The sequence below is a fragment of the Petaurus breviceps genome, unplaced genomic scaffold (assembly GCF_028583685.1).
Source record: "Petaurus breviceps papuanus isolate PSGF00001 unplaced genomic scaffold, PetGlider_PUasm1.0 90919, whole genome shotgun sequence".
Classification (NCBI taxonomy): Eukaryota; Metazoa; Chordata; class Mammalia; order Diprotodontia; family Petauridae; genus Petaurus; species Petaurus breviceps.
The window spans coordinates 607,949-631,888 of NW_027187378.1; the positions used below are offsets into that span (position 1 = coordinate 607,949).

The window sequence follows — 23,940 nt, forward strand, 5'->3', positions numbered from 1 at the left end:
ACAAATGAAATAACTGAAGAACAGAGTTGAAGCCATCTGTCCAAAATCAGATGGGTTACACAGTCAAGATTTGGGCCTATTTCATCTAATTCCAGAGCCAACATTCTTCCACACTACCTCCATTCATTTTTAGAGTTCTGTTGCTTTTTCTTCTTTGTTCATTCTGCAAGCATTATTGTTGTTGTCATGTTTCCTGATTCAATTTATTCTTCTCCCTAGTTTGGGCCAAGTTACAAACAATTCCAGGTCCAGGTGTAGAGAAACCTAGTCAAATTATTTAATATTTGTGACTGCAGAAAATCTGCTGATTTCACTTTGATTTATCTCCACAGTCTATTTATTTACTGTGTAACTATTCCACTCCTAACACAGGAGTGTAACAACAACTCCACTCTCAGCATTTGGGGGAGGAGCTCACCAACGGCTTACTCTGTTCTTTCAGTTGGCATAGAGCATTAGTAGCAAACTACATAGGGAAGTTACATTTCTCTATGTTGTCATCCATCTTAGGGAGAGAAGTCTAGCTATCTTTGGATATCTTATCTCTTCCTCTTTGCTGTCCCTATGGCATTAGGGGTAATGCCTGGCTGGATTTTCTTCTGGGTAACTCTCCTTCTGGGATTACTACTGCTAGTCTGGAGGAAAGTTGCATTCTCTGTAGCCTCTCATCAGAAAAGAATTGATGTGACTGGCAAAGCAGTGCTCATCACTGGCTGTGATACTGGCTTTGGGCATTCACTGGCCTTGAGACTTTTTCACCTTGGTTTCACTGTTTTTGCTACTTGCCTCTTTCCAGATGGGGAAGGAGCACAACGTCTGAGGCGAGAGGCAGGAGATAGCTGCCGTCTGCATGTTTTCAAACTCGATGTAACTCAGGATCAAGATGTGGCCGATGCCAAGGACTTCCTCCTGAAGAGATTGCCTGAAAAGGGTAAACTATTTTCCTTCCTTTAGAGCAGACACCCAGCCATTCCATGTCCCCAGCACACCCTCACAAAGTGAGTAGTAGCTCTGTACCCAAGCAGGGTTTGCTATAGGTAAGAGTGAAGACTACTGTCTGAATCCCAGGCTTCAGGGAGAAAAGTGTGTGGAGGAGAAAGGAGTAGTTTCTAAGACAGCAACTTAGTATCAATACAGTCCACTGGGAATTCTCCCAATCTAAAGTTTTGAGTTACATCCTATCCCTAGGGGAAAAAGAGTAGTGGAACATGTTAGAAATTTTCTTTCCCTCCCTCAGCCTCTTTCATATCAGTTCTCTTTCATTCCTCTTAAATCTCCCCTGCAGAGGAGGGATAGTTCCATATTTTTGATGCTAGTGCCTAGCATAGTGTCTGACACAAAGTAGGCACCTAATGTTTCTTGTTTGATGTGTTTTTGTCTAATGACTCACATACAACACTTTTGTCACAACAATCCTGTAAGGAACTGAACTTTTCCAGAAATGGTTTTGAGTGAAAGTTAATTAGAATAAAGCCGTTCTGTCTCCACTCTTCTCCCCCCCCCCATCTGCTCTCACTCCTGCTCCCCCCCTATCTCCCATGAACCTCCAATATGGTTCCAAATAGAATGGAGAAGAACATTAGACAATTTGGTAGATGCTAGAGCTCAAAGATTTCTAAAACAAGATCACCACATCCCAGTCTTTTATTTTACAGATGGGAAACTGAGGCACAGAGAGATTAAGTGACTTAATTAAATGTTTGCTATTTGATTGATCAATTTTTGTCTAATAAAATCCTCTTACTCGCTGCATTTTCACTGACTCTCCCCTATGCATAGAATGCTTTCCCTTCTCATCTTTGCCTCCTGATTTCCCTGGTTTCCTTTAGGTTGCAGAAAAATACAAAACCGGAGTGGCTAGGTGGTGCAGTAGATAGAGCACTGGCCCTGGAGTCAGGAGGACCTGAGTTCAAATCCAACCTCAGACACTTAACACTTACTAGCCGTGTGACCTTGGGCAAGTCACTTAACCCCAACTGCCCTACCTTCCCCCCTCCAAAAAAAACCATCATATTAGGGGTGACCAGGTAGCACAGCAAGTAAGAGCATGGGCTCCAGTGTCAGGATGACCTGGGGATCGAATCCCAGGCTCAGACACTTAGCACCCACCCAGAAACACCTGGCCATGTAACCTTGAGCAAGTTACTTAACCCCAAATGCTTAAAAAAAAGAAAAGAAAAATACAAAACCCATCTTCTACAGGAAGCCTTTCCCAATTCCTCTTACTTCTAGTGCCTTCCCCCTGCTGATTATTTTCTATTTCCAGGGTAGACAGCATCATGGGGGTAGGGACAATATAACTGGTTATTTTAAAGAAAGCAGGTTATCATACCCATGTGGGGGTAGTGACCACCTTTCTTTAACATGAATGTTTATTATTTTATGGGACCTATCAGCATCTTGCAGCCCTTTTTAGTAGACCTGAGTTAGCAGACTCCCTGATGCCTAGATGACAGCTAGGTAACTCAGCAGATAGAATACTCAGCCTTGGGGTCAAGAAGACCTAAGTTCAAATCTGGTCTCAGACACTAACTAGCTGTGTGACCCTAACTTAACTTAAGCTGTGTGTCACTTAACCCTGTTTGCTTAAGTTTCCTCTGTGAAATGAGCTGGAGAAGGAAATGGCAAACCACTCCACTATCTTTGCCAAGAGAAAAAGCTGTGTTCTGGAGCTTAACTCAGGGACTAAGAAATTGGTTTGAGCAATTATACAAAATGGTGTAGTAATACAGAATTAGGTTAATTAAAGAATAAAATCAATTATCAAATGACACAGAATAATTTTAATTTCCTCAGTCATATGACATTTCCTTCAAAAACTTGAATAAAAACAAGGTGGAAAGTATAACTTTTTATAAGAGTGTCATAATATAACTAATAGTGTTATTTTGATAGACAATGGTCATCTCTTCAATCATTCCTGTAATAATTGATATTCTTAAAAATATATTATTTGTTTCTAGGTCTCTGGGGTCTAGTAAACAATGCAGGTCTAGGATTGTGTGGGGAGATGGAATGGATACCTTTTGATGAATTAAAAAAAGTTATAGATGTCAATGTTCTGGGGACTATCAGGACAACTTTAAAACTTCTTCCTCTTATAAAAAAGAGTCAAGGTGAGTCTGATATTTTCCCTATTGTCAAATAATGGATCTTAGTCAGGGCTTTGGATGATATAGAAGTTAATTTCAAACATTTACATTCCATGCTATAGGAAAAGCAAATTATCAATCATTTAAGTCTCCAATTTTTCATGTTTGACTTTACTCTTTTAGACCAAGAAACATAAAGGATAAATTAACAATTATTTTATCATTAAAACAAAATACTTCCTTTCACAGCTTAGTCTGGATGAACTTCTGTTCATAAAAATATGTGACAAACTGTATTAATGAATGTTAGGAATTAACTAGCCATTCTGGCTTCTTATCCCCTGATTACATGAACAAGTTAAAATTATAGTCACATGGTGTATCAGAGGTGGGAAACCTTCAGCTTCCAGGCCACATATGCAGCCCTTTGACTGAACCCAAATTTCAAAGAAGTTTGAGGTTTTTATTTTTATTCATTTATTTATTTACTGTTCTGTGAAGTTTGGATTCAGTCAAAGGGTCACCCTTGAGGACCTAGAGGGCACATGTGGCCTCTAGGTCGCAGGTTCCCCTCCCCTACAGTATATATTCAGCAAGCATAAGGACTTCTAGTTTGTACTATATTCTAATAAAAGCTGCAAAGATATAAAAGGAGTTGGAAACATGATCCCTGGCTTCATAGAGTTTTTACTTAATAGGTGTCCCAAAAGTCTTGGTGTAGCTTTAAACTTTAATAGCCTAAAACTGCACTAAGATTTTTGGGATGCCCTGTATATTGTAAAAGGAAGAGAATCATAAAAGATACATCAATGCAAACCAAGTAAAATAAATCAGAGTATTGTCAAGCAAATATTCTGTGGAATAACAAGTATGAGAATTATTAATGTGGAGTGAGGTGATAATAGATGGTTGCTTTAAAAGGTGATTCTTGAGTTAGATCTTTAAAAAAAATGAATGTACATTAGAGGTAAAGCAGTGGCAGTTTTCAGTAGACCCGGCTGCTTCCATCTCTAGCAAGATCTTTGAGGTAGAAAGATGATTAGGTTTTTTGGCATATGAAGTCATTGCTGGGACTGGTCATCACTATAGGAACTCTGCCCCAGAGCATTAAAATTAAGGGTCCAAAAATGTAACCCTTCAACTGGTATAAAAATACTAGCTAGGAATTTAGCACCTGGTTAGTTCTGTGACCTAGACTTAAGATGTCATTGGTTTATGAAACTACCACTGAGGGAAAGCAGGGGGGAGTTATTCTTCCAATGCAAATCAATAATTATTTTGGAATTCCTGGTCTAAAGACTTACATGGAGTTTCTGGGTGGATTGTTGACTTATTGAAGGTTACATGGCCATTATGTCTCAGCTGAGACTTGCCATCTACACATTATGCCAAACTGGTTCTATCTGGCACCTCCTTAGAAAGAATAAGTAATTAAAACATGAAGCTATGGGGAGGCCAGGTAGCAAAGCAAGTAAGAGCACTAGCCCCAGAGTTGGGATGACCTGGGGTTCATTCACAGATCGAATCTGGTCTCAGACACTTAGTGCCCACCCAGAAACACCTGGCCGTGTAACCTTGAGTAAGTTACTTAACCCCAATTGCTTAGAGGTGGCCAGGTGACGCAGTGAGTAAGAGCACCGGCCCCAGAGTCAGGATGACCTGGGATCGAATCTGAGCTCTGATACTTAGCACCACATTCAGAAATAACTAGCCGTGTAACCTTGAGCGAGTTTCTTAACCCCAATTGCTTTAAAAAAAAAAAATGAAGCTACCAGATCACTCGTGTCATTAAAAATATTGATATATGTATGAACATCATTAGGAAAGTTGTCATGATCAAATGAGATAATTGGTGGAAAGCACTTTGCAAATGATAAAGTGGTATATAAATACCTGTTGTTGTTATTGTCATTATGTGTTATTAGCCCATAGTCACCAGGTCTCCACAATCTGGTTCTGACTTCATTCTCTGGAACATTCCTGTTGAGCTCAAGTAATTTTTATAGAGTAATACAGGAGGATAAAGAGGGGTATATGGACACATACTTTTTAAAAGATATTTAATTGTGATTTATTAACATGAAATAAAATGCCCAACCAGTACTGCAACAAAATAGTATATTTTAATAAAAAATTTTAATATTAATTTACTAATTAACTATTAATACTAATATTAATTTACTAATTGATTATTAATGCTAATATTAATTTAATATTAATACTTTTATGATAATAGTATATTTTAAATGTCATTTACTATACTACTACTGTAAAAGTTTCAAAAGATCATAGAGGCACTTTTTATGTGCATTATTAACACAAGTCTAGATAGAGCAATAGATCAAGAGCTGATTTATGCAGATTGCTGATTTCTGAATTACTGAACTTCTCACATTGAAAATTTAACATTTGGCTTTCCCAAGCTGATTAGAGATGGCTCCAGTACAACCCTGAACTCACTAAGGGACTCTCTTGTCTACTGAACTGAATTTTTAAAAATTATTTCTTGTATTATTTTCACATAAAAATACCTTGACAGCAATGACTCCTTCATTTTGTCTTTATATCCCATGTCTAACACAGTGCATGTGCTCAATAAATGCTGGTTAATTTATCAGTTGATCATGAATTACAGTATTAAGTAATGTCACTTTCCCTAGATGCCAAAGTTGTTATTTACAGGTCTATAGCATGGTGGTGAACTTAAGGCTTTGAAGAGTTCAAAACCTTTCTCATACACATATACTAGCTTTATGACCATAGGCAGATTCCCTAACCTCTCAAGGTCCCAGACAACTCCTAAGATTATAAGTTGCCAAACTATTACTGGTCTGCATCAGTGGAGACAGTGGAGATATACTGGGAGTTTACTAAATGGATAAAATCACAGCATAAGACTTTCTCTGATCCCACCAGAAACAAAATGCTGGTCTTTTTTTTTTCCTTTTTATGTTTGTTTGCTCGTTACTTTGTGTATATGTGTGCTTGCGTTGTTTTATAGTATCTGAGATTTGATTATTTAGATTTTTAACTATTGTCTTTGACTTTGGGCTATCCCATTTCTGAGTACTCCTTGGAGATCTGGAACATAACAGGTGGTCAAAAAGCTCTATAAAAATATTGAAGTATCACATAAATGTCAGTTCAGTCAGAAAACAAGGAATCAAGATCCTCCAGCTATTACCCTGGAACATCAACTACATAAGAGACAATTTCCCTTTGGAATTTTCAGATCTCATCATGAAAAGTAGTTGAATCAGTATACAAACCAAATATGGCACTGAGTTTTACAGGACTTTTTCAAAAAGATAATAGGAGGAAGGGAGATATTTAGAATCAATTTGAAACTAACAGTTCCTAATCTGTTATGGGCAGCTGGATAATGCAAGTCTGGTAACTTGAATTGTTTTTAAACTACAACTATCCATTGGTTATTAATCCTCTTATATGAAGAGAAAGCATCTGCTGTATTGACCTTTCTTCCTAATTGTGAAAAAAATATTTTGTATGACTGCACATGTATAACCTATATCAAATTGCTTGCCTTCCCAAGGAGGGGAAAAGGAGGGAGAGAAAGTGGGACTCTATTCTAATTTTTTTTTGCCTCAATAGTACTTTATTTTTCCCCAATTACATTAAAGATAGTTTTAAATTTTAAGTTCCAAATTTTTCTCCCTTCCTTCCTACCTTCTCCCTCCCTGAGAAGTTAAGTGATCTGATCTAGGTTATACACATACAATCATGTTAAACATATTTCTGTATTAGTCATGTTGTGAAAAAAGAATCATAAAAAAAGAGTACCACAAGAAAAGAAAAAAAGGAGAAAATAACATACTTTGATATACATTCAGACTCCATATTTCTTTCTCTGAATGTGGATAGCATTATCCATCCTGAGTCTTTTGGAATTGTCTTAGATTATTGTATTGCTGAAAAGAGCTAAGTCTGTTACTGTGTACTATGTTCTCCTGGCTCTGCTCACTTCACTCAACATCAGTTCATGTAAATATTTCCAGGTTTTTCTGAAATCTATCTGCTCATCATTTCTTATAGCACAATAGTATTCCAATTCATTCATATACCACAACGTGTTAAACCATTTGAACCAATTGATGGACACCCCCTAAATTTCAATTCTTAGCCACCACAAAGAGAGCTGCTATAAATATTTTGGTACATGTGGGTCCTTTTCCCATTTTTATGATCCCTTTGGGATAGAGACCTAAAAGTGGTATTGCTGGATCAAAGAGTATGCAAAGTTTTATATCCCTTTGGGCATAGTTCCAAAGTGCTCTCCAGAATGGTTGGCTTAATTGACAACTCCACCAACAATGCATTAGTGTTTCAATTTCCCCACATCTCCAACACTTATTGTTTTCCTGTTTTGTCTTGTTAACTAGTCTGATAGGTGTGATGTGGGACCTCAGAGTTGTGATTTAGAGCATTTTTATATGACTGGGGATAGCTTTAATCTCTTCCTCTGAAAACTGCCTGTTCATATCCTTTGACCATTTATCACAAATTGCATCACCTTAATATCTGTTCCTGGGATGCTAATGTTTTTATGCTGCCATAAAAACACCACTGCTAAAATTGTAATTGAAAAATTATGCAATGATTTTGTGGAAGAAGCAAAAACATTCCAGGAAAACTTTTTTTTCCCTAATTTGTTACTGCAGTAAACCCTTTGACACAATTATTTAGAGAATTAGATTTGTCTTCTTACTCTAGGAAATAGGAAGATGAACATCTTATTTTAAGAGGATAACATTGTTCCTGGTTGTGGTTTCTGGATTTTGATGTTGTTTTTGTTCTTTAACTCAAAGTAATCCAGATAAACAGTTGGGCTCCTTACCTTTCAGGAAACATAGGTCCAAATATGGGTCCTACTTCTAATTAGTTCATCTCCAATGCTTTGTAATGTCTATAGGGCATGTGGATGGTGTAGTGGGGAAAGCGCCAGACCTAGAGTCAGAAAGACCCATCCTCCTGAGTTCAGATCTGACCTCAGACACTTAGTAGTTGTGTGACCCTGAGGCAAGTCATTTAACCCTGCTTGCCTCCGTTTCCTCATCTGTAAAATTAGCTAGAGAAGAAAATGACAAACTATTCAAGTATCTTTGCCAAGGAAACCCCAAATGGGGTCATGAAAAGTTGGACATGACTGAAATGACTGAACAACAAGGAGTATTTATTCCTTCTGCTCTTTTTTGTAAATCCATAATTAGGCTATTTCCTATTATGTAGACTTGTAGACTATAGACTTGTAACCTTGTAGATTGCTTCAAATCCCCTTGGAAGTTAATAAAGCATACAATAAATAAATTATTTAGGAGATTATTTTATGTGAAATAATCCAAATGTGATGTGAAATCCAAACATAACATTACTATCAGCCAAGGCATAGGCAATTTGTCACCTCTGACCTTTCTAGTCAAATCATTTGTGTTAATAAAACCATGGAGATATATATTTTTTTCCTTATTCTGCTGCTGTCTCCAAATCCAATGAGCACTTTAATGAATGTGATTGGGAATAAATCTTGAAAAAAATGCCAGAGTGGACATTCCCTTTCCTAGAATTTCTTTGTTGGAAGGACTCTAATATTTAGGTCTTGAACATAGCACAGAAAGAATTTGGGTACACTTTCATAGCACCCCAACTGTGCTATGAAATTTCCTGTGCCCTATTATTCATTTGATTTTGCTACTACCAGCCAGTCCACAAGATGTCAGCTTGGACCAGCATAGTGTAGAAAAAAACACACAGGTAGCCTCACCTATACATCATCTTCTTTAAGTAACAGAGGGCCAAATATGGTGTCCTGCTATAGTTCTTATAAGGAATGCTTAAGTAATAGATCTCCCATAGTGTAGTGCATAACTCATGAATATCAATCAAATATATGAACAATTTTCTGCACCAAGATAAAATGAATTGGCCCTGAGTCCCAAGATTGGCTGATCTTCGGTGATAACAGTGATAGAAAAATAAGGAATATTTATTTGTCTGTCTTAAACTTTAACCCTTACTATATACCTTTCTAAATTATTCTATACTTGAATCATATATTTGTATCTTTTGTTTATTTAATAAAATATATGAAAATAACTTTTATTAATATTCTTATTATTCTAGATGTATTATAAGCTTTCTGAAAGGCTGGCACATGCTGTATATCTCTTTGAAGTTCTTCACAATGAGCAATGTAGTAGCCTGCCCATAACAAGCACTTGGTAAATTTCTTGACTTGTTTATAATACATGTGATCTTTCTTTCTTTTAGGACGTTTAGTCTTCCTATCTAGTACGGGTGCATTCATAGGATTAAGAAATGCCACCTATTCTTTATCAAAAATTGCAGTAGAAAAATATGGTGATATGTTAAGTCATGAACTAAAGAAATTTGGAGTTAAGGTAAGTTATTTTATGAATTTTTCTTTTTTTATTTCAATTTAGTTATTTTTGGTTTTCAACATTCATTTCCACAAGATTTTGAGTTATAATTTTTCTCCTTGTCCTTCCCCTACCCCTACCCCAAAACAGCAAGCCTACTAAGTACCCCTTTCCCCAATCTGTTCTCTCTTATATCCTCCCCCATCCTACCCCTAACTTTCTAGTAGGGTAAGATGGATTTCTATATACCAGTGCCTATATATCTTATTTCCAGTTGCATGTAAAAAACAATTTTTTTTAAACATTTGTTTTTAAAACTCTGAGTTCCAGATTTTTTCCCTTCTTCCCTCCTCACCCACCACCACTGGGAAGATAAGCAATTCAATATAGGTTATACATGTATAGTTACCCAAATCATTTCCATAGTTGTTATATTGTGAAAGACTAACTATATTTCCCATGATCCTATCCTGCTCCCCACTTATTCTAATTTTCTACTTTGACACTATCCCTTTTCAAAAATGTTACTTCTAACTACCCTCTCCTCCAATCTGCCCTCCCTTCTATCATCCCTCCTCTTATCCCCTACCCCCTTATTTTCCTGTAGGGTAAGATACCCAATTGAGTGTGTATGATATTCCCTCCTTAAGCCAAATTCAATAAAAATAAGGTTGTCCCATTCCCTTTCACCTTCCTGCTCTTCCCCTCCATTTTAACAATTTTCTCTTACCTCTTTTATATAAGATAATTTACCCTAATCTATCTCTCCCTTTCTCCTTCTCCCAATAAATTCCTTTCTCACATCTTAATTTTATTTTTTAGATATCATCCTTTCATATTCAACTCATACTGTGCCCTCTATGTATACATGAACATACATATGCCCACACTTACATATATATTTATATACACATATAACCTCCTATACATACATGTAAATGTATGTATACATATATGTAAATGTATATATACATATATATTCCCTTCAACTATCCTCCTACTGAGAAAAATCTTATGAGTTATAATTATTATTTTTCCATGTAGGAATGTAAGTAGTTCGACTTTAATAAGTTTCTTATGATTTCTTTTTCCTGTTTACCTTCTCATGCTTCTCTTGCTACTTGTATTTGAAAGTCAAATTTGCTGTCCAGCTCTGGTTTTTTCATAAAAAATGCTTGAAAATCCTCTATTTCATTGAATGACCATATTTTTCCCTGTAGCATCATACTCAGTTTTGCTGGGTAGATGATTCTTGGTTTTAGTCCTAGCTCCTTTGCCCTCTGGAATATCATATTCCAAGCCCTTTGATCCCTTAATGTAAAAGATACTAGGTCTTGTGTTATCCTGATTGTGTTTCCACAGTACTCAAATTGTTTCTTCCTGAACACTTACAGTATTTTCTACTTGACCTGGGAACTCTGCAATTTGTCTATAATATTCCCAGGAGTTTTTTTGGGGGGATCTTTTTCAAGAGGAGGTCAGTGAATTATTTCAATTTCTATTTTGCCCTCTGGTTCTAGAATATCAGGGCAATTTTGCTTGATAATTTCTTGAAAGATGGTGTCTAGGTTTTGTTTTTGATCATGGCTTTCAGGTAGTCCAATAATTTTTAAATTATCTCTCCTAGATCTATTTTCCAGGTCAGTAGTTTTTCCAATGAGATATTTCACATTGCCTTCTATTTTTTTTCATTTGTTTGGATCTGTTTATAGTATCTTGATTTCTCATAAAGTCATTAGCTTCTAATTGCTCCAGTCTAATTTTGAAGGAGTTATTCTCTTCAGTGACTTTTTGAAATTCCTTTTCCATCTGGCAAATTTGGCTTTTTAGGCATTAGTCTCCTCACTGGCTTTTTGGGTCTCTTTTGCCATTTAAGTTAATCTATTTTTAAGGTGTTATTTTTTCAGTGTATTTTTGGGTTTCCTTTAGCAGGATGTTGACTTTCTTTTCATGATTTTCTTGCATCATTCTCATTTCTCTTACCAGTTTTTCCTCCACTTCTCTTACTTGATTTTCAAAATCCTTCTTAAGTACCTCCATGGCCTATAAGCAGTTCATATTTTTCTTGGAGGCTTTTGATGCAGGGGTTCTGACTTTGCTGTCTTCCTCCCTCTCCATGCCTTGATCCTTTTTGTCCCCCAAAAAGGATTTTATGGTCTGTTTGTGCTTCCTCTGCTTGCTCACATTGCCAGCCAATTACTTGACTTTTGAGGTCTTTGCCACGGTAGAACTCTGCTTCCAGAATGGAGAGAGCTGTGTCCCAAATTGCTGTGGTTTTTGCAGTTGCCAGAGCTATTAGGGGGGTGCCTTTTCTACAGCCCCCACAAGTTCTGGCACCTGGCCACACACCCCAGAACCACCACCCATGGTCAAGTGATCCATGATCAAGATCCAAGCAGGTTAAAGAAAGAATGATTACCCTCTGAATGGTTGCTTGGTACTCCTGTGATCTGCAGGCTAGGAGCTCCTGAGGCAGCCATGCAGCAGCTGCACAGCCTCCACACCTCTGCCATTTCTCACCCCCAGGGCAGGGGCAAGACAGCACTCTCCCACCCCCACCCCCCATCCCCATTCCAACAGAGTTCCCCACTGACCTTTTACTTTATCTTTGGCATTTATGGTTTGAGAAGTCTGGAAACCACCATAGCTGCTGAGATTCACTCTCTTGAAGTCTTTTCCAGCTGCCACTGGTCAGGGCCACCCAGGGGCAAGGATTGTGTGGTTCACACAGGGCTGTACTCACTCCCAGTATGCTGTGATAGACCTTTTCTGTTGGCTGGTTGGGCTGCCTTCAGTGGGAGATTTGTTTCTCTCTGTCACTTTGTGGGTTCTGTAGCTCTAAAATTTGTTTAGAGTCATTTTTACAGGTGTTGGAGGTGATTGGAGTGGGAATTTAAGTAGCTTCCTGCTTTTACTCTGTCATCTTTGCTCTGCCTCCCTGGATTTTTCTACTTATAAAATAATTTCACAATTAAAATTATGTTCTCCAGCATGCCTGAACACCTCTACTTTAAAAATGGACATCTATTTTTTTCCCTTTTTTTTTTTGCAGGGTGGAAGGCAGGGCAATTAGGGTTAAGTGGTTTGTTTCTAAGGTTACACGGCTAGTAAGTGTTAAGTGTCTGAGGTCAGATTTGAACTTAGGTCTTTCTGACTCCAGAGCTGATGCTCTATTCACTTCTCCACTTAGCTTCCCCAACAGTTTTTCTATTTACATAGGAAAATTAGTCTGGAATGCAAATTAGAGAGAGGAAACAACTGGATGCTGCCCCTCTAAGGTTTCAGGGTCCTATACTAAGGGGTTTAGGGTCTATACATGTGAAACATTTTACCCCACAAATTGTAAACCCACATTGGTTCATAGAACAGACTCCTCTCTGGCTCCATACTTGTTCAGGTGGCTGATTCTTTGGAACTCTTTAGGAAGGAACACAGTCAAATCTTGAGGGGATAATGAAGAATCATCCCATCAGTCCTAGCTATTCAGTGCTTCAGAAAAATCCTCTGAGACACAAAAACAACACATCAATGCCCTTTCTGAATGTCACCAAAAAAGAGAGTCGCAAAGGAGTAACTTCTTATAACTCAAAATTAACCTAATCAACATATGTATTGTGATTTAATATAAAATGCTAACATCAATAATTATGCTCTGTATTAATTTCTAGTTGGATATTTTTCACATGGAAGAAATAATCCATAAAGGATACCAATGTTAAAGAAAAGATATGAATACCCTGTGTTTTGGTCACAAGTCTTCCAGAAACATATTGATTAACTTAACATCATTCTAAATCTAAACATCTCTAATTTTTAAAAAGAAATATTCAAATTGACATAGTCCATCAATGTCCTCTCACATATCTCACAAACCCAATACAATTTGATTTATAGTCCTTTTGAAGAAGAAAAAAAGTCCACAATATGTTAAATTATAGATTAGGATTTGACATTCTATTTCAACAAATAAAACAATAATTACATAATACTTAACTCCTTTGATCACTCATCTCAATCATACTCTTAGAATAATCAAAAGGGATCTTCCTGTGATCAATATCTTAATCCTTTTTTATTTCTACTATCAGTTGAGTATCTATTTATCTTTCTTCCCAATTAAAAAAAAATTAGATGTGAGTGTGATTGAAGCTTTGCCCATCCTGACCCACCATTTTTTCCTCCACTGTAAAAGTTTTTCCTTGTGCACCCCTTTTATATGAGATGACTTTTTCCATTCTTCATCCCTTCCCCCTTTTCTTAGGGGATTTCTCTTTCTTGCTTGTCTTTTTTTTTTTATATCACCCAATGTAGTCCAATCATTCCCACACCTTCTTTCTATGCAGAATCCTCCTAACTGTTCTAGTAATGATAACTTTTTTAGGCATCTGAATTATGTGAGATGAGAACGAGGGGAGAAAAGGGAGCTTGTGGTGAATGTTCTCATATTTTTTCTTTAAAATAGGCAAGGTTGTCAGCTGAGAAGAGAGGGAGGGATGATTCATGAAAGGATTTGAGGAAGAAAATGCTTGGAAGAGCTGCTATGTAGAGTAGGGATAATGATGTGATAAGGCAAGTGTAGAAGCATTGCCTAGCAGCAGTGAAGGCCCAAGTAGGTTGGATAGTATAAATTTGCAGTGAACTCAAAATGGTTGATTTTCTCCACCTTTGTTCAGCTGCGCCTATGTAGTAATTAAAGGCGGTGTAAAGGGTGAGAGTGATCTAAGACTAAGCCTTAGCAGGGCACAATCGGTGATATGATAAGGGGAAAGGAACTAATGAGAAGAGAACAGTGTAGAATTTGTATATGAAATAAGAATTTATAGAGAGTTTACTTTAAAATAGTATATATTAAATTTAACAAAGCACTAACAAAATTCTATTGTTTTTCCCATTCTACACTTCTACTTGCTTTCTTGTCTTTATTTTAGTGTTTTATTAATGTTCTTTCTCCCTTTTTTTTTGTATCTCCATCAAATCAACTAGTAAGTATCTAAGTGCTTATAGTGTATTATCACTACTCTTGCTATCTCATGTATTCATTCATTTATTTAATCTATTCTAGTTTTCAAGGAGCCCATTACTTGGTTAAAGTTTACCTCTTTTTCTTCTAAGTTATTCTCTCCTGCAGAGATTTTATTTTCCTTTTCATCACTTTATTGTCCTTGTGACATTCTAGAGACAGTCAAGTATCTGTTTGCATTTGTTTTGAAATTATATTCCTTTTAGGAGTATGTCTACATCTATAATATTTTTGGTACTAGTTTGTGTCTTCTTTGGTTTACTTATCTATCCATCTTTAATTCCTGGACTGGGGCTTTGTGATAGGGTCAGAATTCATCTACTGTTATTATTTTGAGTGATAGCTATGGCTTTGTTTGGCCTTGCCCAAGGTTGCCTTGGGTGCCGCATTGATCTCTTCTTCCTGTAGTTAGAATTTTTGAGGTTCAGAGTGCGGCATCTTCATGGTCCACTTTGGCATTTCAAGATAGAGTACGAGGGGCTTTGGAGCCTCTTGATGCCTGAGACAACTAAATCTGAGCATAGGCCTCCTAGGACTTGCAAGGTCCCTACCTTGGGCTTCTGAATATGTTGGAGCTGTGTGATCACACCGGGCTTTCTTAAAGGTGGCCTCTCCTTTTGATGCCTCTGGACATAGAATTTGGAGGCTATGAGAGGCTCTCATCCTTCTCTATTTACTTTGGGAGGCTGCCATCTTGGTTGTTTTCACTGGTATTGGCTCTTCTGTCATTTCCCTTTCCTATTGGCCATGGTCTTCAGGCTGGCTTTAAAATTTTGTATGTTTTTTTTTTTCCTAAAGAAGATTACATATGTATTTTTTTTCTCCCTTACCAACTAACTAACTAACTCCCTACCAACTAACCCCACTGGAAAAAATGAAAACATAATCATTTTAGTAAATGCATGTATAGTTAAGCAAAACAAATATTCATATTGACAAGTAAGAAAATGTGTCTAATTCTGTATATTTGGGCAGCTAGGTGGCTGTAGTGCTAATGCAATATTTACAGTGCCCATGATAAATATACCAACCATGACTATAAATATTCTCGCATGGTGCTTGATCACAAAATATAACAAACTCTCCAAATAGAAGACAGAAGCAAAGCATTTATTCAGACACCAGGAAGCCAAATCTCAACATCAGGAAACCAAATCCAACAAAGCAACTTAGAAGTTAATGCACCACAATATAGCAGAGAGTGACACCATCCTTTAGCCTTCCCGCAAACCAATATAAGATCAATATTTACTCACAAACCTATCTCCTTGCCTGAGCTCCTCTCTCTCCCACCATCTCTCTGGCTCTGACTCCCAGCTTCCTGTGAGCTCTGTTCCACCCTTCAGTAAACTCCTCCCACTACAGGCTCCATGTGACTACATTCAGTCTATTTTGGGGCAGAGTTTGTTTTCAAAGCAGAGAAGGTCTTCAAATTGCTCTAGGCTTATTAAGAGGCAAAGAAGATCATCAAATTCCCATTACCATTACAGTGGCACAGTGGATAGAGTGCCAAGCATGGAGTCAGGAGGACCTGAGTTCAGATCCAGCTTCAGATACTTACTTAGCTGTGTGACCCTAGGCAAGTCACTGGATCCTGTTTGCCTCAGTTCCTCATTTAAAACACGAGCTGGAGAAAGGAATGTCAAACTTCTTCAGTATCTTCACTGAGAAAAACCCAAATTGCATCGCAAGTCAGATATGACTAAAAAACTGAACAAAATCTATATATTTAGTCCATTCTCTGTCAGGAAGTGGGTCATATACTTTATCAGAGGTCCTATAGAATCATAGTTGATGATGATTAAGTTCAGAAATCTTAAGTGTTTCAAAATTTTTCAATTTTATAATTTTGATATAAAATATTCTGGTTCTAGGGGTCTTTTATGCAATTATGAGTTGGAAGAAGTGACTTATTATAGTTTCTCATTTAATTTCTTAATAATTACTTCATCTGGTGTGAATTTCAACTTTTGAATGGGTAGATATAATGAAGTGGGGGGAGGGAGTCATCTTCCATTAAGGTAGCCATCTTGGCCAGATATGTGAAAATGTGGTCTTCGGAAAATTCTAATAATTACCTCTCTGGAGTCACTTTTCCAATCTTTAAAATAGTTCCTATGCATTTGCCTCAAACAGAGTAAATATTTGAAACCATTAGCATAGTTTTAGTATATCCTTCATTTGAACATTGCCCAGTAATAAGTCTGAAAAAAAATGTATCATAGAGTAGAATCTATTGTATTGAGAAAAGCAGTAAACTCTTGTTTATTCTCACAAGAGCCCAGTCCCTTCATATAGAAGAGAGGATAGGGATGAAAGATTGTGTGCTTGATTAGCTTCACAAAATTTGAATTTCCTAATTCTATCTTTCAGGTTTCTCTTATTGAACCAGGAAACTATGCTCCTGCCACTAATATTGTGAAACTATGTAGTGTGGAAGAATACTGGAATAAATTTGATGAAGAAACTAAAACAAGCTATAGTAAAGAATATGTACAATTATTTGCTAACAACGTGAATAAAGTTCTAAAAAGGGGAAGGCATGACTCAAAAGAAGTTATTGATGCTATACTTGACGCATTACTGAATCAACAACCAAAAAGAAGATATTTGGTTGCTACTTTTGAAGAAAAATGTTTGGTTTATGCTTTTTACTACTTACCAGCATCTGTAATAGATTTCTTTCTTTCCTGTATAAAAATAATTCTTAAAGAATAAGAAATATTTAAAAATATCATGGCAATTATAGAAAAACACCAAAAAAATCATATTATACCTGAAAAAATATTTTTAAATTGTTAAAGTCATGAATATGAAAATACTGTTTATTTAGAGCTCAGAAGTTTTGTCCAGCTTTTGAAAAATGAACAAACTTATGACCACACATTTAATTAAAATAAAAGAATTTTCATTGTGTTATATAGTCACATGATCTTTTTATCCAGCCTAAACAAGTCAAGTAACTTCAATCAATGTATGGCATGGATTATTACTGTTCGTCTACCATTCTGGTTGCTTCTCTCTGGACCTTTTCTAGCTTACTACTGGCTCTCTTAAAACATGGTGCTCTGGGGTGGCTAGGTGGCACAGTGAATAGAGCACTGGCCCTGGAGTCAGGAGGACCTGAGTTCAAATGCAGCCTCAGACACTTAACACTTAGTAGCCATGTGACCTTGTGCAAGTCACTTAGCCCTAATTGCCCTGCCCTTCCACCTCCAAAAAGCAAACAACAATAACAAAAAACCATGGTGCTCAGAACCAACCATAGGACTTCACATTTGGTCTGACTTGGACAGAATGCAGTGGTACATTATCACCTGGAATATTTCTGGAAGGTATGCTTTTCTTAGTGTGATCAATGATAGCATTAGCTTTTGGGACCCCTATATGTACTCACATGGAGCTGGCAGTCCACCCAAATCCCTAGATATTTCCTATACAACTGCTAACTCTACACCCCTCCCCCAGCTGACCCTAGGACTTGTGAAGTTGTTTTGTTGAACTCAAGTATTTTTATCCCTACTAAACTTCATGCTTTATTTAACAGTTTTCTAGACTTTTACCATCATATGATCACAGATTTGAAACTGGAAAGGACCTTAGTCCTTCTAGTCCACCCTCATTAACAGATGAGGAAACTGAGCCTGAAAGAGGTTAACTGACTTGCTCATTTTGATATGAGCTTACTATGTCTTTTTTTTCCTTTTTAACCACAGTATAGACCTCAGGAGTTCTTAACATTTTTTGTACTTTGGACTTTTTTGGAAGTCTTGTGAAGCCACACTTGTTTGCTATTTGGAAATGCTCATTTTTAGTTAGAGGAGGAGTTCTTAACTTGGGGGGCTGTGAACTTGGTTTTAATGTGGATGGGGGATGGTGTTTGATAATATTTTATTTTTCCCAAGTGCACATAAAAACTATTTTTAACATTTTTTTAAATTATGAGTCCAAAGTTCTCTCCCTACTTCCCTGATATGGTAAATAATTTGACATAGGTAATACATGTGCAATCATGCAAAACATATTGTGAATTTGTTTTTAAAAAAAATTTGATATCTATATTTTAATGTAATTGGTTTCCTTTATAATCCTAGGTATTTTATTTTATGCATTTAAAATACTATCTGAGAAGGGATCTATAGGTTTCAACATTAGACTGTCAAAGTCATCCTAGACATAGTAAAGGTTAAGAATCTCTGAGTTAATTGTTAATGAAAATGAAGATGTAATTTCTATTTTCCCATCCAAATTCATGAACCTCATGAAATTTATCCACAGAACCCCTAGAGGTCCACTGAGTTCAGTTTAAAAACCCTTGCCATAAATCTATGATTTCTCTTGTGTGGGAAATTTCCTTATGTGAAAATTTCCATAAGGATGCAGATAATATTATGCCTTTAGAGAGACAGTGTGTATAGAAATAACAGAGGCAGCTCAGTGGCTCAGTGGCTAGGATGCTGGCCCTGGAATGAGAAAGACCTGAATTCAAATCCAGCCTCAGACAGTGACTAGCTGTGTGACCTCCAGCAAGTCATTAAACATGTGTGCCCCAGTTTCTCAACTCTAAAATGGGGGTAATAACAGCAAGATTGTTGTGATAATCAAATGAGATGACATTTGTAATGTGCTTAACACAGTGCCAGGTACACAGTAGGCATTACATAAATGCTAGCTATTCTATTATTATTATTATTATATGTTGATCAGGAGAATGCCACGGACAGTCTTTTGCTTTAGGAACTGAATTTTCATACAACTAGTTAAATAGAAGATGGATTGCCTACTTGCAATATACACACACACACACACACACACACACACACACACTTCTATCTGCTATCTCTATGCCTTTGCACAGACAGGTCCTCATAACGGAAGCACTTGCCTTTCTCACTTTTAATTCTTAGAACCCTTAACTCTCTTCAAGGCTCAGTTCAAGTGTTACCTCTTACAAAAAGACTTTCCTCTTTTCTCCAGGTATTACTGCTATCTTCTTTCCCCCAGATTACTTTGCTGTGATTTCATATGAACAAGACCCTGGACTCATTCTCCTTAGTTATATCACCCACTTAGAATTCTTGGGGAAAGGGAACCCCTGAAGAAGAAGCAAGGATTTTCTCTAATACTACTGGCTTAAGTTCTCATTCTGGTGTGTTCTCCTTACAGTTAACATCTAGTGATCGGCACCTCTGTTCAGGTTCCCTTCATCAATTAATACCAATTAGTTTTGTAAAGGGATATTTACTGCAAACATATAGCAAGAATAGAAATGCAAATATTTCTCTCCTTCCCACCCCACCCCTACCCCAAATACATCTGCAGGCATACTCTCTGCTCTGTTATTTTGTTCATCCTTTGTTTTTCAAAGAGGATCAATGTCATGTCATTGACTTGCTTGTAAATTGGAATGAAGTGAGACAGAGTTGCACAAAGTTTTCAGGCTCATTTTCTCTTCCAGTCATCAAAGTCCAATGGCAGCTCAGGGAAACACAGGGAAAAGTGGGCTCAGACTTCATGCATACTTCCCTCACCAAATTCATTTCCAAATATTGTTACGACCTATGGATTGCTGAGTTTTCTTCTTTGCTGCTGCTGAGATGAGTCAAGTAGATCACTCTGAAATTCATACTTCACCATTTACCTTTCAGAAAATCTTGCTATGGATTTCATCTCCTGGACTTCGAAAGTGACTCACTCCCATGACCTTTTGAAGCTCACAAGATTGTAGCCATCTTCAGTGTCTTCCACTTAACAACAGGAAAAAACAACACAATAGAAACCGAGGCAATAGGAAGTTTTTCTAGTTGCCTTTTTAGGGTTCTCTTATTATCATACCATCTGCAAAAAATGTGATTGTTTTTGCTTTTTCTCTGCCTATGCTAATTTCATCAGTATATTTTTTTTCTTGCCTTATTGCTACAACTAGCATTTCTGGTACTGGTGATATTAGACATTCATGCTCCCAATGATCTTATTAGAAATGCTTCCAACTTGCAGGGGGGAGGGAAGCAGGAACTTGCTTGAGCTCATCCCCCAATCACCTCTAATACCTGTAAAAAAATGACTCCAAAGAAGTTATAGAGCTACAGAACCCACCAAATGACAAAATGAAATACATCTCCAGCTGAAGACAACCTGGCAAGTCAAAAGGAAGGGTCTATCACACTGGACTGGGAATGGAGCACAGTCCGATGTGGGCTGTGCAGACATAGACTGGCAGCACAGATCAGGCCAGAGCAGACCTCAGGGGACTGAATCACTGGCAGCTGTGACAGTCTCCAGACTTCTTCCACAAATGTCAAAGAGAAAGTAAAAGGTCAGTGGGGAAACCCTGTTGGACCTGGGTGAGAAAAGAGCAGGTCTGGCCCTTGCCTGAGGGGTGATGGATGTGGAGGTGACTGTGGCAGCAGCAATAGCAACATCAACAGCAGCAGCAGTGACTGCTTCCAGAGCTCCAGGCCCACAGATGGTGGGGGGGACCAAGCAGCTGATCAGAGGGCACTTGCAAGAATCCCTTTGCTGGTGCTGAGGCAGGATTCTCTTGCTTTGCCCTGCTTGGATCTGAGTCACAGTGGTAGTCCTGGGGTGATAAGAAGCACTGGCATGGCAGAGGTTGTTGAGGCTGTGGAGAGGGAGTTCCCCACATAGTTCTGAGGCAGGTGCCCAGAAGTAGATCTGATAACAGCTGTGCAAAACCCCAGAAATTTGGGACACAACACTCTCCACTCTGGAAGCAGAGTTCTACCATGGCAAAGAGCTTAAAAGTCAAGTAATTGTCTCAGAAAATGAACAAACAGAGGAAAAGAAGTCAGACTATAGAATCTTTCTTTGGTGACAAAGAAGATCAAAACATAGAAGGAGAAGAAAACAACAAAGTCAAAACTCCTGCATCAAAAGACTCCAAGTAAAATATGAATTGGTCACAGGCCATGGAAGAGCTCAAAAAGGATTTTGAAAATCAAGTAAGAGAAATAGAGGAAAAATTGGGAAAAGAAAAGAGAGTGACACAAGAAAATAATGAAAAACAAGTCAACAGCTTACTAAAGGAGACCCCCAAAAATACTGAAGAAAACAAAACCTTGAAAAATAGACTAATTCAAATGGCAAAAGAGGTCCAAAAAGCCAATTAGGAGAAGAATGCCTTAAAAAGTAGATTGGTCTAATAGAAAAGGAAGTCGAAAAGGTCACTGAAGAAAATAATTCCTTCAAAATTAAAATGGAACAAATGAAAGCTAATATGAGAAATCAAGATATTATAAAACAAATCCAAAAGAATGAAAAGACAGAATATGATGTAAAATATCTCATTGGAAAAACAACTGACCTGGAAAACAGAACCAGGAGAGAGAATTTTAAAATTACTGGATTATCTGAAAGCCATGATCAAAAAACATCCCTAGGGCAGCAGAGCCAAGATGGTGGTGTAGAAGCAGGAAAACTCCATGACCTCCACCCATAACCACCTCAAATACCTATAAAATATGACTCTAAACAAATTTTAGAGCTACAGAACCCACAAAGTGACAAAGAGAAACAAATCTCCCACTGAAGTTAGCCTGGCAGGCAGACTGGAAGGGTTTATCACAGCATGCTGGGAGCAGAGCCCAGCCCTCCATGAGGCTGTGGTTTTAGCTCCAGGGTGGTCCCGACCAGCAGGGGCTCAAGGGACTTCAAGAGAGTGGATCACAAGCAGCTGTGGTGGTTTCCAGATTTAGTAACCCATAAATAACAAAGACAAAGTGAGAGGTCAGTATAGAACTCTGTTGGAATTGGGGGTGGGGGGAATGGCATGCTCTGGCCTCTGTCCCCAGAGCAAGAAGTGGTGGAGGTGTGGTGGCCCTGGAGCCGCTGCTTCATGGTTGCTTAAGAGCTCCTGTCCTGCATATCTAAGGGGGCCCAAGCAAACAGTATGAGGGGTAATCACTCTTGTTTTAATCTGCTTGATCTGGATCACTGTTGTGGATGGAGGTCGTGGGGTGTGTGACCAGGTGCCAGAGCCAGTAGAGGCTTCTGAGAGGGAACCTAACTAATAGGTCCAGCATCTGTGAAAACCCCAGTGATTTGGGACAAAGCTCCCTTCTCTGGAAGCAGAGTTCTACTGTGTCAAAAAGCTCAAAAGTCAAGTAATTGAGTGGCAACATGAGCAATCAAAGGAAGCAAAGCAAACACAGCAGTCAAACCTTAGATTCCTTTTTTGGGGACAATAAGGATCAAAGCATGGAATGGGAGGAAGACAATGAAGTCAGAACTCCTGCACCAAAAATTTCCAAGAAAAATATGAACTGCTTACAGGCCACAGAGGAGCTCAAGAAGGATTTTGAACATCAAATAAGAGAAGTGGAGGAAAAATTGGGAAAAGAAATGAGAATGATGCAAGAAAATCATGAAAAGAAAGTTGACAACCTGACTGAAGAAAATATCAACTTAAAAAATAGACTAACTCAAATGGCAAAAGAGCCCCAGTGAGGAGAAGAATGCCTTAAAAAGCCAAATTTGCCAGATGGAAAAAGAATCTCAAAAGCTCACTGAACAGAATAATTCCTTCAAAATTAGATTGGAGCAAATGGAAGCTAGTGACTTTATGATAAATCAAGATACTATTAAATAGATCCAAACAAATGAAAAAACAAAAAGCAATGTGAAATATCTCATTGGAAAAACCACTGACCTGGAAAATAGATCCAGGAGAGATATTTTGAAAATTATTGGACTACCTGAAAGCCATGATCAAAAAAAGAATCTAGAAATCATCCTTCAAGAAATTCTCAAGGAAAATTGCCCTGATATTTTAGAATCAGAAAGAAAAAATAGATATCAAAAGAATTCACCAATCACCTCTTGAAAAAGATCCCAAAAAGAAAACTCCTAGGAATATTATAGCCAGGTTCCAGAATTCCCAGATCAAGGAGAAAATATTACAAGCAGCCAAGGAGAAACAATGTGAATATTGTGGAAACACAATCAGGATAACACAAGATCTAGCAGCTTCTACATTAAGGAATCAAAGGGCTTGGAATATGATATTCCAGAGGTCAAAGGAGCTAGGATTAAAACCAAGAATCGCCTACCCAGCAAAACTGAGCATCATGTTTCAGGGGAAAATATGGTCATTCAATGAAATAGAAGGCTTTCAAGCATTATTGATGAAAAAACCAGAGTTGAATAGAAAATATGACATTCAAATACATGAAACAAGAGAAGCATGAGAAGGTAAACAGGGAAAAGAAATCACAAGGAACTTATCAAAGATGAACTATTTACACTCCTGCATGGAAAAACAATAATTGTAACTTATGAAATTTTTCTCAGCATGGGGATAGTTGAAGGGAATATATATATATATATATATATATGTGTGTGTGTGTGTGTGTGTGTGTGTGTGTGTGTATGTCTATATAGGAGGTTATATGTGTGTATGAATGCATATGTGAGT

The 23,940-nt window shown here is 37.5% G+C and overlaps 1 protein-coding gene across 1 annotated transcript; it reads left to right on the top strand.

Moving 5' to 3' along the window:
- The first annotated feature begins 446 nt into the window (after positions 1-446).
- Positions 447-17,426, top strand: LOC138151745 (short-chain dehydrogenase/reductase family 9C member 7-like). Its single transcript, XM_069075358.1, has 4 exons — positions 447-931; positions 2,964-3,116; positions 9,378-9,508; positions 16,881-17,426. Exons 1-4 carry the CDS (start codon positions 565-567, stop codon positions 17,223-17,225), a joined length of 996 nt encoding a protein of 331 aa, XP_068931459.1. The 5' UTR covers positions 447-564; the 3' UTR covers positions 17,226-17,426.
- Positions 17,427-23,940: the final 6,514 nt, after the last annotated feature.